The following is an 18,630-nucleotide window of genomic DNA, read 5'->3' on the forward strand; positions in this document are numbered from 1 at the left end:
CGATGATCATTTAGCGAGGGCTGCAGGGACATAGTTACAATGTCCTTGCAGCATACATTACCTAGCAGGGCTTCTCCTGCGCTCAGTCTTCCTCCCCGGGTCCCGCGGCGCAGCATCAGCTTCGGTGCAGCCTGATTGAGCTGTCAGACCGCTCAGCCAATCACTGGTCCCGGCCTGTGATTGGCTGAGCGGTCTGACAGCTCAGTCAGGCCGCTCCGGAGTTGATGGTGCGCATGGGACCCGGGGAGGAAGACGGAGCGCAGGAGAAGCCCTGCTCGGTTTTAGGTTTGAACCTAAATGAACGATCAGCCGATGACACGTTCATCGGCTGATGGTTCTCTCTATTCCACCGAGCGATAATCGTCCGAATCGGGCAGATTATCGCTCCCGTGGAATAAGCGAGTGGCTGGGGAGTTAATCGCACTGCCACGTCCTCTCTCTGGCTATATCTCCTAATCAGAGTAGATGAGGATCTGATTTCAGTTACCAAAAACTCTGAAGTCTTAGCCACTAGGTGTCTCCCTTCTTTGCAATTTGCAGTCCACTGTCAGGGGAAAATTTCTATTAACAGAGTAAGACAAACTATAGGAAGTATGAGGTGGAGTTTAACATCTGCAGCATCTGGACTCCATAACTGAAAACCTGTCAGTCTGCTAGGGATGATGTACATTGTTCCTAGAAGGTAAACCTACTCATTTCTCACCACCCCAAACACTTTGTGATTAGCAGTGTACCAACTGCTGTTTGTTCACAATGCTGCAATGTAATCTCCCCCTCACTTGAGCTTAGCAGCAGCAGCAGCAAGCAGCTGTTGTGATTGGTTGAGCAACAAAGGGAAAGAGAGTCCTGTGTGTGTACTACATGCAAAGAAGCCCAGCTCTGGTCCTGCCTCGAAATGGAGACAAATAGTTGTGCACCTAGGAGGAAACTTAGGGGGCTGAATATCATTCTCATTGTCTCTCTCTCTTTTGAAGCGACAGGTACACTAAGTTTTAAAGGGAACCCGTCACCATGAAAATGCTGCCTAAGCTATCAGCATCAAGTTTTAAAGCAGAGGTTTTGAGCACATTGCTATATAGCTTTATGGCGAAAAAAAACTTAGTATAACTTGTAATTTATTGATTGGAGTCCAGTCCATCGAGTGACACCGCCCACTGGACTCCTTAGCACAGAATCATCAGGAATTTCAAATAACATGTTACACATTATACTAAATCTTTTCTCACAAAAGTTATATATCAAACTGCTCAGCTCTTCTTCCTCTATAACATGATGGTGATAGATTAGAAAGCATTGTCGTGGTGACAGGTTACCCTTTTTTTGTAAATGTTTGTGTGTGTGCAAAACACAATGAAACATACACCACAGCAGATACAGACAGACAAAGCAAACATACAACAGTGCATTTAAATAAAAGTTCTAAAAAAATAATAATCTGGAAATCAAATACTTGCAATTCTGTGGCCAGATCTCAAAACGCAAAAGGGCTGTCATAAGTGGGAATGAAGTATATATTTTCTGAAGTGTTTTCAAACCTCCTAAATAGTTAGCAACTGAAATTGCTGATGTAGGCCTACACTTTTAGATCAGCAGGTAATTATTTGAGATTGACAATATAGCAAGTCGATCAGCTTTAGGAGCATTTACACTAGGCAATAAACTATCAGGGGTGGGTGACTGCTGATAATTATCCCGTTTAGGCTGGGCTCACACTGTTTTGTTGTCCGTTTAATGGATCAAGTCCCGTCTCAGACCAACAATTGTCCAGAGACCTGGGGACCAAGGCAGCTGGATGCGGACGACCGCACTAGAGCGGGTACATGGACGTAACTGTTTTACCCACCTGCTCCTCAGGGATTGTGAAAAAAAGGGTCCCGGCCAGAGAACCTCTTTAACTAAGTTTATTTTTCCATGACAAGAATTATAACTCATGTGCGGTACCTTTAACAAATTTATGCAAAATATACATAACCATAAAAAAGGACACACACGTCTCAAGGTGGGGTAAAAGTATATATTTTTATGTGCTGGCAACATTTTTATGTCCTCTGTCTAACATACAAAATGGTATTCAAAAAGTTATATAGTTTTATAGTTTATACACAAAAAATGTTTAAACACCATTTAAAATTCAAATACATAACAAGTGCCTACAATATGCATCAATTATAGAATACTGCATTAACACTGGATGCAAGGTTTAAAAAAAAAAATCATATAAACAGAAAAAGACGACATTTTCAACAACATTGGTATTCAAACTCCTAAGCTACAATTTAAGGCAAATGGTATATTTTATATATATAAAAAAATTAAAGTATAACATTACATTATTCCTAATGCTGTTCACAGCTTTATGTTCAGGGTTAAAAAAAAAAAAAAAGTAACAGCGAGCTTAAAATTTGCAGCCACAAGTTTTCCAGATGGTATACACCCTATTAATTCAAATGCACTGCAAACAAACAAGATGCGGTGAGGACAATGGACGTATCTATACAATGAGATAATGTGACGACCCATGAATTTGCTCCCATTGCAGTTAAAGGTAGGGGTGAGGAACAAGGCAAAAGCAAGCAGAGTTGCATAGGGGAGGCAAAACGATGCATTAGGAAGGTATGGAAATATGGCTGTTCATACTGAAAACAGAGTAAATGTATTGTTGGCATGCAGCATTACAATGGCGTTGCTGGTTTATAATAACCTATTGGATTTTTACATTTTTCAAAATATTTGTTCAAAATATTTAGTTTTAATTATTTTTGGGGTCAACAACCTTATAAAATTGAGTGGAACCATACATTTAGTGGGCTGCTATGGCTTGAATTAATAAACATTTACCTTCCCCACAAAGAGATAAAGCAATTCAGATGCAAGTACATACCTGGGCTTTTTAGAATACTGAACAGTAGCCCCCTCTCAAGACAAAACCGACCTATTAAGGACTATGACATGTTTGCCACAGGATAGAATTTCCATAAGTAGCAACAAACTGAGTAGGTATTTAAAGGGTTTGTCCAGGGAGCAGAAAACGCTCAAAGCCTTCTGCTCCCCGGCACTAAACTTTCAGTTCAATGTCTTCCAAGACTTAAAGAGGCGGGTCTAAGTCCCGATTATCACCAGAGGCGCTGTGCATTTACTTGACATCCCATGCAGGTGTGGTTTTGCCCATACACAATGATCGGGACTTCGACATACCCCTCCACATTTTGGACAGCTTACTTCCAGTTACTGCAAGGAGAAGACTTTAGCTGTCTTCTGCTCCCTGGACAACTCCTTTAAGGTATATGACACTAAGTTATCCCGCTGCTTTTCTTTGTGAATTAAATACATTTATGGGAATTGGGAACTTTCTGTACCTAATTATTTTATTTTTACAAAAATTTTACAAAAGTTTTTGAAGGCGACCATAAAAACGCTAGAAAAAGTGGAAGAAAACATGTAACCAGTCTCTGTGTCATTGTACCGGCCGCATGTTTGACGTAACCAACCAAGTTGACATTACAGTACTTTATGCTTGTTCAAACATGACTATAGTCTACAGCATTCATCCAGATTAGAAATCCAGACCTCGGATATACTTACATGCGGGCAGGGGAAGCACATCCAAACAGATTGGAAGGAAGCCACTTACTCCGTGCACAGCCAAGGACTACTGTGGAAAAAGTATAGACACAGAAAGAAAGAAAGACAAACAGGTGCAGCGGTATCGTGCTAAACATGGCCCAGGGATAGGTCAAGGAATTAAGGCTGCTAGACACTAACTAGAAAGTTTTTCAACATTTGGACCTTAAAATCCAGAAACAAACAAAATGACTATATGGTCATATAGTGTAGAAGACACTACCAATATATGTAATGTAATTTTGGTTTGGACAGTTCCCCTTATATAGAGTTTCCCAGTCTTGAGAATCTTGCTCGCTAAATTCTTTAAAAAAAAGGACTAGCAACAAAATTCAGCTTTGGTTCAAATTCCTGAGAATAGTGAAAATTTTTATTTTCAAAAAAATGTAAAAAGATACTAGAAAATGGTATTGTGGTGGGCACTGATCTGGGCACACATATTAGTAAGTATATAAAAAGTATACAGCAAAATCACGACACAAAACATAGAGAGCCTGAGCATAATGAATGACCAGACACAAACTTACAATGACCAGACAGGAAACTGGTTTCTGATTTGTCATTGGACGCTTCAACCATCGCTACACCTGTAAACCCCAATTTTTCTGCCTGGTACTACTTGCATAGTGGTTCTATGGTGAACACCGCCCAGAGCCATGTTTAGGCAGTGCAAAAATACACACTAGGCACCATCAAGGCAATATCAAGCATAAAAGATGCAGATTGGATGCATTCTGGCAAGTGAAGGGATCATCTGCAAGCATAGAGGGATGTGCACTATTAGGTGAGCTGTGACCCAGGCAAGAGAGAGAGAGAAAGGAGGAGAGAGAGAGGCTACCTAGCTATGAGCAGAGAGGGATCGGGGAAAACAGCATCGGAAGAGAAAGAAATCCTGAAGTCAAAAGGTAAACATTGGTCGCCACTTCTTGGAATGTATCATATAGGGAAAGCTGCTGTCCAGGAAGCAAACGCATAGAAAGAGAATACAAGACACGAAGAAGTTTAGTCAGTTTTCTTACCATATATGCCGAGACATGATGAGCTTTGAATGAAAAGTAATGTGCGGGGTCACACACACACATACAGAAATCTCCTGCTCTGCAAATGTATAAAGGTGATTGATACTTCTACGTGACAACTATTACAACTAGGTAACACTTGAATAAAAAAGGAAGGGTCTTGTTGCTTTGTAAGCCAGTTGCCTTGCCGAACAAGAGAGCCAAGAGGTTCAGAAGGAAACCAAACAGGTAGCAAGCCGCTGCAATAAGCAGAGGCCTTTACTTCCGCTATAGCATCTTCTTAAGAGATTGAATGCATTAAAAATGTGAGTTTATTTACTAGCAAAACGTGTTCTTCATTGTGACTTGTCAGTCGGTTAGCAATGCTCGCTTTCTCTGCCATTTCACGTCCGGCCTCTTAAATCAGTGTGAAGCATTTGGATGGAGATGTTTCTGCAAATTTAGATGTGCAAAGCAGAGTGGCATGGTTCACACTGGTATCCGAGGGGAATGGTCGGAACTTTTATTCGAGATAAAACAAAGGGTGTATTAAAACAAATTCAATTCTGATCCCTCGAAAAATTTGACAAGGAATATATAATCTTTGTTTTTTTTTTTTTCCATCAATACTTCAGAGATTTTTGCCAAAGAACATGCTATAAACGGTAGCCATGTGCATACTGTTCATTGGTCAGGTGACTAAATGTGATGTCCATGTGACAGTTCTGGTCAGAGATTGGTCCATTCTAAAAACATGCAGGCAAGGTCTTCAAGAATTAGATGTTTAGCCAGCAGGGGGCACAATTATGATTGTGATAGGCAATGCATTCCTGCCATTCGGAGCAGGCCAGGCTTGGCAACATTCACTTCCCAGCAACAAAATAAAAAGTCCGAGTGCACGCAGTCTCCCCCACGTCAGCCAAACATGATGCATTAAATGAGTAATTAGTGATCTGTGTTGAGGAACACAAATGGCAGGGACACATTACTGCAAAAAGCAGGTGAATGCTGGGACATCCTTGGCTCGGCACACTTTATGTGAAGCTTGCACTGTAAGTTAAAAGAAAAAAAAAAAACACAAAAACACACGGGGGAGAAAACATACAAAACACTCACATTAGCAATGAAAAACTGCAACTTAAAGGCGAAGTAAAAAAAACAAAACTAACAAAACAACCAGAAAAGCAACATTCAGCTTTGGAGATTTTCTTGCTGTCAATGCCGACAAGTTTTTCATCCACATTTTCATGTTAAGGTGTCAAGCTCAAAGTGCCCATTATGGTGTATGGCCTGCATTACATTTATCCACAGCTTTCCATAAAATATACTAAAACTTGCAGAAAACCAACTCAATGTCCATATCTGTATTAATCTGTGTGAAACAAAAACGGGTGTATTTTTCCCATAGCAACCAACCACAGTTAAGTTTTACTACCAGAGCTTGTAAAATATGAAAGCAGAGTTGTGATGGTTGCTGTGGGCAGATTATACCAGTTTTTGTTTCACACAGATTGCTAATTCTAGACTAGTGTTGATTGGACTTTAAACTGTCCGGGTTCGGCAACTTCTCTGAACCGGAGCCCTTTAGCATTTGACTCTCGCCCTAGGAAGTCCTGGATAGAGACTATGACCTATGGCTGTATCCATGTTTTTCTGGAAGTCCTAGGGCAGCACCCAACTTTAGATGCCAGAAATCAAACGCAGAGTGTTCGGATTCAGAGAAGTTGCTGAACCCAGACAGTATCCTTAAAGGAGAAGTTCGTCGAAAATTTTTATTAAAGTATTGTATTGGCCCCAAAAGCTGTGGCTGCTGAGAGGAAGATGGCAGAGGAATGCTCAGTGTCCCTCCAGTGCCCTGTGTTCCTCAGTGTCCCCCTGCCATCATCCTCTCCAGCAGCCACAGCCCGCACAGCTCTGGGTGTTGGGTCGTGACATCACCATGTTATCCAGGAAGTGAAGCCCTGATGCAGTAGTAAGTGCAGGGAAAAAAGCACTTTACGTACATTTCCCGTAATAAGTGTATATTGGGGATTTGTATAACTTTTGGGATGTAATACAACTTTGTATAATGAAAACAACAGGGCACTACTGCTCAGATCAAATAGAAAAATGTAATTTTCGGGGTGCTCAACCCAAAATGACATAACAAAAGCAACTGTATTCAAAAAAAAGGGAAAAGTATGTCATACAAATATGAGTGGCACATCCCAAATAATAAATAGCCGTATCTCTCACAATTGAATAGAATAATTCTTTATTAATGTATCAAAAAACTACAAGTGCAAAACAAACATCTAAAAACATTTAAAAACAGAGAAAGATTCTATTGGACTGGGCAAGGTAGCCACAGTACCACAATATCCCGACCGGTATAAGTGTAGACCCCCTCCTATGAAAAGGCAGATAATATATGAAAGCAAAACAATAACCAATAAGACCAAATGTGTATGGAATATGGCTATGGCTGTAACTCAACCTATGTCTGAGATGGACAAGAAGACCAAAGAGTATCTCAAGGAAAATAGAAAAAATACAAAAAATACATGGTAGAGCATAGGAACAGATATCACCATAGGAAGGAGACCAAGTCGGGAACTGACAACCCCACGCGTTCCGTCTCTGTGCCGAGACTTTCTCAAGGGTGACATTAGAGGGGTGACCCTTGAGAAAGTCTCGGCACAGAGACGGAACGCGTGGGGTTGTCAGTTCCCGACTTGGTCTCCTTCCTATGGTGATATCTGTTCCTATGCTCTACCATGTATTTTTTGTATTTTTTCTATTTTCCTTGAGATACTCTTTGGTCTTCTTGTCCATCTCAGACATAGGTTGAGTTACAGCCATAGCCATATTCCATACACATTTGGTCTTATTGGTTATTGTTTTGCTTTCATATATTATCTGCCTTTTCATAGGAGGGGGTCTACACTTATACCGGTCGGGATATTGTGGTACTGTGGCTACCTTGCCCAGTCCAATAGAATCTTTCTCTGTTTTTAAATGTTTTTAGATGTTTGTTTTGCACTTGTAGTTTTTTGATACATTAATAAAGAATTATTCTATTCAATTGTGAGAGATACGGCTATTTATTATTTGGGATGTGCCACTCATATTTGTATGACATACTTTTCCCTTTTTTTTGAATATAGGGATGTAATACAACACTTAAATAAAAATTTTCTCCAGACTTCTCCTTTAAGTCCACTCAACACTAATCTTGACATCTTTCTTGCCTTGCCGTTTGGCAGTCAGGCAGGGTTCTGTAGGTCAGCTTCCAATAAACCATGACATACTCTCCACATGTATGGAGATGCGTCATTTTTGATGTCTTCCTATGTACAGACAAAAACTTCTTAACACCTAATGGAGGGAGTTGCCAGGAAGTAGTACAGGAAGCTGAGTCACTGTATTGCAGGACTCTATGTAGGAGTAGAAGACTAACTATATTTATTTAGGGAAAAACCCATAGCTTCAATCTATGCCTAAAGTCTCACTTGTAAAGTTAAAGTCTGGTCTGTTCTGCAGATCGGGCAGGGGGGAGAGATTCTACATTAGGCAACCAGCAAGTTCCATGCACAAACCCATGTCTAATATATAGGGCTTTATATAGTTGCACTGGACCACCCAACAAGGACTGTGTCTATGTTCGCCTGATTTAAAGAACAGATAGAAGTGTAACTTTACAGGTACTCTTTAAGGCCTTTTCATCTAGGGGGTAATGTATTAATTTAGACAATAATTCTAAACCATATGGTTAATGTGCTTGACACTTAAACACAGACACATCCTTATATAATATAGGTGTACCATCGACACAGTTAGTACCATGATGAGAATCCTTTCACTTTAAACATTAAAAATAGATCATAACATTAGAGGCAAATGCAAGTAGGATTGTAGAAAGGCCTAAAGATGAAAAAAAGGTTTTAAAGGCATTCTTTTCAGCTATACTTTTTACACAATATACAGAGTGATTGAAATATTTTTGTAACTTGCTAAAACATAAAACTACTCCTGTAACTAACCGTAGTCTAATGTAGTCAGAACCCCTACATGATGGCTGTACAGTGGACTTTTCCACATCACACATACAGCATGTCTTTAACTGACTGAATCATCTAGGAGCATACCACTGCATAGAAATAATAGAGGGGTTCTGACTACACGAAAAAATAACCTAGTGAAGTAAGCTGTTATAGGGGTTTTTTTTGTTTTTTTTTTAGTTTAGCCCTTGTTTCCAGGATCTGGCAGCATTTTTACATATGCAAATTTATGAAGCTAAAACCAAGATGTGCACAGTACCTTACATAGCTACATAGTTAGTATAGTTTGTAGGGGTTGTAAAGGGGCTGTTGTAAAACACTTTGACACGTTTTATCGGTTAAGGTCTAGAGTTAAAAGAAGCGCAGAGATCTTTGTCTAGAAAGCTACATTAAAAGTCTATGAGGGACATTTACTAAGGAGTCTAATGTGTGCAACTATTCCTATGGGGATTGGTGTGTATTTTGTTCCAATATCTTGTGACTGATTTATTAACATATAGCACTGCCATAGTGAATGTATCTAGGTAAAAAGTCGCACAAAAAGTCGCAAACATTGGGCAAGCATATTCACCTGGTACTGACCAGACGTAAGCCTGCACCTATTTGTACGACTTTTTAAAAAGTCGCAAAGGATAAATTGGGCACTAATTGCGGATTAATCGAATTTTTGGGTGAATACTCAAAATAGGCAGATTGAAGTCGCCTCTAAAAAATATTTACCTGTCAAATACTGGTTCATAAATAGAACTTAGACCAAAACTGGGCGAAAAACCCCAATTATTTACCAAAAAATAGGCGCAAAGCCCTTGATAAATTTCCCCCTATGGGCCTGCCTGGACAGACGATTGACAGCAGAAAAGTGCAGCGCTCTACAGCACACTTCTCCCAGCTTGTTCTCCTGATTGGTGGGGCTCTCAGTAGTGACACCCCCTACCTATCAAAACTTCTGACATGTCCCTGCAACTTTTTGATTGTGATATTTCTTGTGATCTGTGGGTGACAACGCTGAATCGTCATATTCTTATGCAGATCAGATGTTACCCATAGGGAGATTAATCTATGGAGATGTATACTGCCAGCACCGGGCAGATGGACGCCATGATGCACTGTGGCAAACCCACTCTATTTGGGAATGACTCGAGTCCGCCTTGGCAATATGATACTTTCAGAATTGGAAAGCATCATAAAAATTCATTTTACAGCATTATTGATAACATATGGGATCCCTGTACTAACCAGATGATGGAAGCTCTATTTTTCTATTGATTCCGCTAATGCTAGCCTGGCTTAATACCATTCTATTTCTTGCTGGCTTTGCTCCCTACTATTAATAATTGTTAGCAAGCAGGACTCCTTCATACACATTCATTATAATTCCGGCTCTTGTCCAACTACCACACACTGCAATGTTTTCTTTGTAAGAATATCTCCATAGGAATTAAAGATACTATATCCAGGGCTTGATGCCAGAAGCTAAAGGCTGCTGGATTACTTTTGCCAATACTGTGCCGCAGGAGACTTCCTCAGAAAGGGAACTAGTCACACTGGGCTATAAAGTAATGGGGGCTCTTGGCTGTTTATTAGATTCATTACTGTCAAATTGTCTTATTGCTTACTTCCTATTGTGCATAGAGAAAGAAATCAATCCATCCGCCCGCGAGTGGAAGCTCTTATTTATTTTAGGAGAGCTGTAGGATCTGCAGGATATGAACTTGGGTTGAAATGAATAAAATTCTCTTTTAGAGTACTTTAATAAATAGGGCACATTAAGCGCTCCGAAGTGGGAACAGAAAACTGTATCTGCATTAGTTTACAGGAACAAGGGGGCAATCCATAAAACATATCTAAACTTCAAGGAGGCACTGTCATCATTTTTCATTTTAAGAAACCAACAGCAGTTGTGATCACAGGCAGTTTTGCAATATATGCTATATATATATATATATATATATATATATATATATATATATATATATACTTTCCTGTGTTTAAATAAATGTTGTACATATGGCCACTAGGTGTCTCCCTTCATTTTGCATGTTTACAGCTGCTGCGCCTCCACATTCAGTAGCAGAGAATCCTGGGGGTGCTCGCATTGTATGGTCAGCTCTCCAGTTACATAGCACCAAAACCTCTGTAACCACACAGTAACATTATACTGACTGAATTGTTACATAACAAAGAGCACTGTCTCCTGGCAAGCTGCAGAGCTGATAATAGAATTAAGGTGCGTTTACATGTAACGATTATCGTGCGAATTTGCACGATAACGATCGAATTCGAACGATAATCGTACGTGTAAACGCAGCGAACGATCAAACATTGATCTTTCAACATGTTATCAAATCGTTGGTCGTCGTTCGCAAAAAATTCCCCGATCGTTCCGTGTAAACATTTGTCGCGCGAAAGTCCGGCCGCCGCCCGGCCCCCGCTCATCCGCTGCCCCCTGCGCCGGCTCGATCGCCACCTCCGCCGCCGCTCTGATCGCCACCCCCGCTGCTTTGATCGCCCCCCCTGCTCCGATCGCCCCCGCCGCGAGCATACATTACCTGCTTCACGTAGCAGGTCTTCAACATCCCCGCTTCCCCTCTTCAGTGCACTGATTGGCTGAAGAGGGGAGCCGGTAATTTCAAACGGCTCCTCTTCAGCCAATCAGTGCTCCTCTTTAGCACAGGGGGCCGGAGCGGCGCAGGGGGCTGCGGTTGACCGTGGGACCGGGCTGCGAGCGGGGGGCCAGGCTGCGAGCGGGGGGCCGGGCTGCGGGAACGCGATCGCACAACGATTTTTCCGTACAATATATCGTAATGTCTAAACGCTGATCGTTATGAAAAATAAACGTTTCTCCGACATCGTTAATCGTACGATCGGGCCAATTATCGTTTCATGTAAACGCACTATTAGCAAATGTTATTCATATCATTAGCCAAAGTTTATTGCCCTCAGGTGATATACAACCTGCATGATGTACAGGTGTCTTCCCTTGTGTGAGCGCACAAAGGACTGGGACTTCCTGTGTTTGATCTCTTATTTTTAACAGAGAAAAGACCAAATATCGGCACAGAGGGAGCCACAGTTTGGCCACATGTATAACTTTGATTTAAACATAGAAAATGTAAAAAAAAAAATATATATATATAAAAAAATAACGCAAGTATATTGCAAAACTACTTGTGACACAACCCCTTCAATAACATGATTACTGCTGGTCCGGTTACTGGAACAGACCAGGATTATTTCATAATTGGGGGGGGACATCTGGCTATACATTTTCCCTGCAGAGGCCATGTAGTTTTACTGCAGCCCTAAGGCTTCAGTTTTCCAGGACTCCCTAGGGCTGCATCCAACTTTAGCCGCCGGTAATCAATGCGAGTTTGAGTTCTGACAAACCATGTGCTCAAGGTTCGCTTATCTCTATTCAGTACTAAACACCCCACCAAACATCTTCCCTATTTCAACTTCTTGGACCCTATAAAAAAGACATTAGGAAGAAGAAGGGACATACAGTCCAGTATAGTCTAGGTATAGTGCTTTTCTACGTGCTAAGGGGGGGAAATGGCACAAAAAACACTACCATTGTTATTTTTCCTGCTTTTATGCATTTTTTTCCCTGGCTTTTCTCATTTTAGTATAAATTACTGTGGGCGGTGGTTTTCTCAGTATAAGTCGTGTGATTCTTTATCATGTGATTCGTGATTTCCTATGCCAGCATGCATATAGACATGACATTTCTAGCATTTCTGTGAACAATTACTCTCATATAGTGAAGAATTATATTACTTTGAAGGGGTTTCTGCTATTTAAAAAGATTAATAATTGTAAAATTTGTCACTGAATTCAGTTCAGTATTTGGCGTTTGGATTCCTTACCTTTTATTCTGAAATATGGAAAACCTGTAAAGATCTGTGCCTGAGCGCACAGCTGGACACTTTTCACTAAATATAAACATTTCACGTTTCCATTCATTGACTGTATTCAGTGATCTTAACAAGGGTGAGGAATCGAAATAAAACAATAATAAAACGACAATTGTTACGTTATACGTTTTCAACCCTTTCACCACATCACAATAAGCATTTGTGCCAACAAAGCGGATGAGTTTTCTTCAACAACTATCTGGTAAACACAATAAATTCACAATAAATACACAGTAAATTCATATAACGGTATAAACAGTATGAACTGCTATAAAACACAGCGTAAACATTATAAAAAGGAGCATTACACTGTACACTGCTACAGCTAGATGGCGCCATCACAATGGCGATGCACTACAAGCATCTACAAGAAAAGAAAACTACAAGCATCTGCATCTCTGGCAGACGTGAACTCACTAGCATGTTGATGGTCATGTACCATATATGCTACAAAAACTTTCCCTCTTCCTAGTGCTTATTCAGAATTCTGAAATGTCCTGTAGGAAGAACATGACCTGGCTTCCTATTTCTCCAGACCTGAACCTGAACCCAATTTGTGGGACCACCTTAATGGTCATGATCATTTTATGGATTGTCCTCAATGCACCTTCCAGCACTGAAATCTGCAAGGATCCAGATACCTGTGACCAGAGATGAGCGAACTTCAATTTAAAGTCCAGGTTCGGCAGCTTCTCTGGACCTAAACACTCTACATTTAGCTCCCCGTACCTGGAAAAGTTAGTTGCCACCCGCTGTCCTGGAAAACATGGATCCAACCATAGTCTATATCCATTTTTTCCAGGACTGCAGAAGGGCAGCAACCAACTTTTCCAGGCCTGGAAGTTAAATGCCAAGTGTTCAGGTGCGGAGAAGCTGCCAAACCTGGACTTTAACTTGAAGTTTGTCATGTCAACCTGAGACAATCTACCAGGAGTCACTCCCAGGCCACTTAACTATTATCTGGTAGTCATAATATGACTTGTCTGTTTACAATATTACATATAGTATTCTTCTAGGAAGCCTTGGAAGAGTCTCTAAACTGCATTGTATAGTGTATGGTTCCAACAAAAAGCTCACAATCCCAAAAGCTAAAAGGGACTGTTACTGCCAGTGGCCAGTAAGGTAACTTAAAGGGTACCTGTCACTATGTGCTATCTTCCTTTACTCTCCTACCCCTCAAGCCTGTCATGAAAAGACGCCATTCACACCATTACATTATTATCAGCCCAACCTTTCAATTAACAAGATAATTCTACAGAACTTGTTTTCTGCTTACTAAAACCTATTATAAAAATATTTCTGTTAAAGTGCCTATTAAAAAAAACAAAGTTATGCGCTGCTGGAGCCTGTAACAATAAAGCTGGTATGTCCACATATTACATAAAATATACATATAAAGATTCATCACAAAGTATCAGTTGTAAACAAAACATCCTCCTTCTCGGAGAATCACTGTGTGTGCCAAGAGAGAACTGCAGGTATGGAGGTGACTGTCTACTGGGTTTTTCTTGATCTTTAAGGGCACAATGGACCAGCATTGTAAGCCTGGCTTTGTGGTTATACTACATCCAGGTACTACAGGATGTCACCACACATTTTCAGATTCTATATATACACAAATTAAAAAAATAAAGAGACCAGTTTCCCATTATGAAGATGAGAAGATGGCAAGTAGCTGCATTCATGCCAAAAGCCAATGGTTGAGATGGGTAGTAGTGACACAAGGCTGCTTACTTTTTCTTGTCCTTGTCTTTCTTGGTTTGCTGGGATCCAGCTTGCTGGGCTTGGGACTGAAGAAGTTGTGTTGCAGCCTTTTTCTTCTGGAACATGTTGACTTCTTCCTCAATCTCCTTCTTCTTGTCTTCCAACTTCTTCTTCTCCTCTTGGTGAGTCCTTTTAAGGAGGTCAAATTTTTCGTGGAGCTGCAGTATAAAGAGAGTTTGTATAGCTGTAGAGTTAAAAGGTACTCAAGCAAATTATTATTTCTATTTTTTTTTTCTTCAAATCAACTGGTAACAGAAAGATATATAGATGTGAAATTTCCTTTTTTTTTTTTTTTTTTTTAAACTAATTGGTAGCAGAATGTTACATAGATTTGTAAATTACTTCTATTAAAAATATCAAGTCTTTCAGTACTTATCAGCTACCATATGTCCTGTAGGAAGTGGTGTATTCTTACTAGTTTGACGCAGTGCTCTCTGCTGCCACCTCTGTCCATGACAGGAACTAAAAATGACAAAAAGGCAAAAATACCATAGCACACCTAGTCGGTCTCTGAGCAGACTCAAAACAATATAAAAAAAATTATATAGAAAATAGATTACACAAAGTTACCATTCCTGTAGTCCAACAGGACAAAATCCATAGAAAAATGCAAAAGGTAACAGCATCAAGGCGTTGATAAAGTGCAAAAAAGTGTGTTTATTCCCTCATGGCAATAACATAGCAGCAACGTTTCGACCAAAAAGGTCTTTCTCAAGCTTGAGAAAGACCTTTTTGGTCAAAACGTTGCTGCTATGTTATTGCCATGAGGGAATAAACACACTTCTTTGCACTTTATCAACGCCTTGATGCTGTTACCTTTTGCATTTTTCCATGACAGGAACTGTCCAGAGCAGCAGCAAATTCCCATAGAAAACCTCTCCTCCTCTGGACAGTTTCTGACATGGACAGAAGTGGAAACACAAAGCACTGTGTCAGACTCCTAATAAAACACCACTTACTTTAGGACATACAGCAGCTGATAAGTAGTTTAAGTAAATTACAAATCTATATAAAACATTCGGACTAGAGATGAGCGAACCCCGAGCATGCTGGAGTCTATCCGAACCCGAACTTTTGGCATTTAATTAGCGGTGGCTGCTGAAGTTGGATAAAGCCCTAAGGCTATGTGAAAAACATGTATATAGTCATTGGCTGTATCCATGTTTTCCATACAACCTTTATCCAAGTTCAGCAGCCCCCGCTAATCAAATGCCGATCGTTCGGGTTCGGATGGACTCGAACCCGAACCCGGTTCGCTCATCTCTAATTCTGACTGTAGTTGATTTGAAAGAAAATAAAATAGCCTTAGTACCCCTTTAGGCATGGTATAAATAGGCACGGAGAAACAATACAGTGGGGAAAAAAAAGTATTGAGTCAGTCACCAATAGTGCAAGTTCTCCCACTTTAAAAGATGAGAGGCGTCTGTAATTTACATCATAGGTAGACCTCAACTATGAGAGACAAAATGAGAAAACAAATCCCGAAAATCTGATTTTGTAACAATTTGCAAATTATGGTGGAAAATAAGTATTTGGTCCCCTACAAACAATCAAGATTTCTGGCTCTCACAGACTTGTAACTTCTTCTTTTAGAGTCTCCTCTTTCCTCCACTCATTACTTGTAGTAATGGCACCTGTTTAAACTTGTTATCAGTATAAAAAGACACCTGTGCACCCCCTCAAACAGTCAGACTCCAAACTCCACTATGGTGAAGACCAAAGAGCTGTCAAAGGACACCAGAAACAAAATTGTAGCCTTGCAACAGGCTGGGAAGACTGAATCTGCAATAGGCAACCAGCTTAGAGTGAAGAAATCAACTGTGGGAGCAATAATTAGAAAATGGAAGACATACAAGACCACTGATAATCTCCCTCAATCTGGGGCTCCACGCAAAATCTCACCCCGTGGGGTCAAAATGGTCACAAGAACGGTGAGCAAAAATCCCAGAACCACACGGGGGGACCTAGTGAATGAACTGCAGAGAGCTGGGACCAATGTAACAAAGCCTACCATCAGTAACAGTGCAAACCTCCTTCCATCAGCAAGGGCATTGAAGATGAAACGTGGTCTTTCAACATGACAATGATCCAAAGCACACCAGGGCAATGAAGGAGTGGCTTCGTAAGAAGCATTTCAAGGTCCTGGAGTGGCCTAGCCAGTCTCCAGATCTCAACCCTATAGAAAACCTTTGGAGGGAGTTGAAAGTATGTGTTGCCAAGCGACAGCCCCAAAACATCACTGCTCTAGAGGAGATCTGCATGGAGGAATAGGCCAACATACCAACAACAGTGTGTGCCAACCTTGTGAAAACGTTTGACCTCTGTCATTGCCAACAAAGGATATATAACAAAGTATTGAGATGAAATTTTGTTACTGACCAAATACTTATTTTCCACCATAATTTGCAAATAAATTCTTACAAAATCAGACAATGTGATTTTCTGGATTTGTTTTCTCATTTTGTCTCCCATAGTTGAGGTCTACATATAGTGTCAATTACAGGCCTCTCTCATCTTTTTAAGTGGTGGAACTTGCACTATTGGTGACTGACTAAATACTTTTTTTCCCCACTGTACATGGCGCACCCACAAACGTATGACAAAAAAAAAAATCAATATCTTAATAGCATCTTTATTATCAAAAAATACAACGACAAACAAAGCAAATGGACAAACACTTGAACACCTAAATAAGGGTAAACCATCACAGGGAAAATGCATGAGAATGTATTTGTCACTCCCACCGCAGCCCCAAAACAATATTAGCTCCAGACCCGGCACACGTGATGTGATGATACGCGTAGAGCCCCATTCCAGAACCCTGGGTGACATGTGATGCAATATAAAAAAAAAAATTCAGTCTCTGATATTAGGGTGCTTTAGCACATGGTCACTTTTTTTCACTGATTTTTCTATTTAGTATCTATTTATTTATGTATTTATGTGAGCACGTGCACTTTAAGAGGTATTTACTATGAGTGTCAGTGTCTGAGATATATTTGGTTATACAATATACAGGGTCTGGAGCTAATATTGTTTTGGGGCTGCGGTGGGAGTGACATATACATTCTCATGCGTTTTCCCTGTGATGGTTTACCCTTATTGGGTTTTTAGGTGTTTTTAAGTGTTTGTCCATTTGCTTTCTTTGTCGTTGTATTTTTTGATAGTAAAGATGCCATTGAGATATTGATTTGTCATACGTTCGTGGGTGCGCCATATACTGTTTCTCTGTGCCTATTTATAGCATGTTCTGTGGTTGGAACATAGGCAGCATCCCGTGTGTAGATTTATAGCAACTCCCACCTTTGTTTGTATAGTACCCCTTTAGGCATGGATCACAGATCACACGTAAGGGTTAAAATAACACTCTTACCGGCAGGTAATTCAATCAGCATCTGTGTCTTCTTGTGTAACCCTACTCTTTGAAATCATACAGACAAAAATCGTGAAAAAATACTAACATACTATGTACATGGATATCCTAAATAAACTCTTAAGTTTTTCTTACTTCTTTCTCGGCTTCTTTCAGCTCGGCTTCCTTTTCTTTCACTCTCATGACAAACATTTGTCTCATTTCTTCCTCTTTCCTCTGTAGTTCTCCTAGGAACTCGTTCCTCTTGGCTTCATATGTTTCCTGAAGGCTGGTAACACAGAAGTTGCATGGAATTAGAACCATTGTTTTTTAATGAGGAGAGGTAAAAAGAAGCTGCGTCCATGAAACTTTAAACTCAGAATATCAAGGAAAATGTTACCAACAGTTTAAAGTACCTGAACACCTTAGATCCTGTCTGTAAAAATTAACATTAGGTACAGTACGGCTGTGTACACACTGTGTTTTCGAATCTGTTTTACTGTCTCCATATGTTTAATTTCAACGTACAGGAAAAACAATGGGGGAGTTTATTAAACATGGTCTAAAGTAAACTGGCTCAGTTGCCCCTAGCAACCAATCAGATTCCACTTTTCATTCCTCACAGACTCTTTGGAAAATGAAAGGTGGAATCTGATTGGTTGGTTTGATAAATCTCCCCCACTGTCTTTGTGTATGTAAAAAATAAAAAAAAAACTGATCAGTTTAGATCCTTTTAAGTCAATGGGAAACAGATATTGCAGTATGGCATATAACAGCTTCTGTTTCTGCATTTCAACATATACATTAAAACGGCGAGAAAAATGCGGCATGTACCCAGCATAAGCTTTGTAGGTATAATTACCGGGTGCCGCAGACTTTTTCTAGAGCTTGCAGATTCTTTTTTGTTTGTTATAAATGGGCTTTTTCTAATTTAGGGTAAG

The 18,630-nt window shown here is 40.2% G+C and overlaps 1 protein-coding gene across 2 annotated transcripts in view; it reads right to left on the reverse strand.

The window, feature by feature from the left end:
* Positions 1 to 18,630, reverse strand: part of SEPTIN11 (septin 11) — an 86,889-nt gene that overhangs the window by 6,575 nt on the left and 61,684 nt on the right. The window contains exons 8-10 of one of the 2 annotated variants that reach the window (XM_069978170.1): positions 17,846 to 17,978; positions 14,308 to 14,495; positions 1,925 to 5,669 (exon numbers count right to left, since the gene is read on the reverse strand). In XM_069978170.1, the coding sequence (XP_069834271.1) occupies positions 5,654 to 5,669; positions 14,308 to 14,495; positions 17,846 to 17,978 (337 nt within the window). In that variant the 3' untranslated portion in view covers positions 1,925 to 5,653. Of the gene's footprint in view, positions 1 to 1,924; positions 5,670 to 14,307; positions 14,496 to 17,845; positions 17,979 to 18,630 lie in introns of those variants that run through there. The other variant, XM_069978171.1, reaches the window with a different exon arrangement.

The sequence above is a fragment of the Dendropsophus ebraccatus genome, chromosome 7 (genome assembly GCF_027789765.1).
Source record: "Dendropsophus ebraccatus isolate aDenEbr1 chromosome 7, aDenEbr1.pat, whole genome shotgun sequence".
Classification (NCBI taxonomy): Eukaryota; Metazoa; Chordata; class Amphibia; order Anura; family Hylidae; genus Dendropsophus; species Dendropsophus ebraccatus.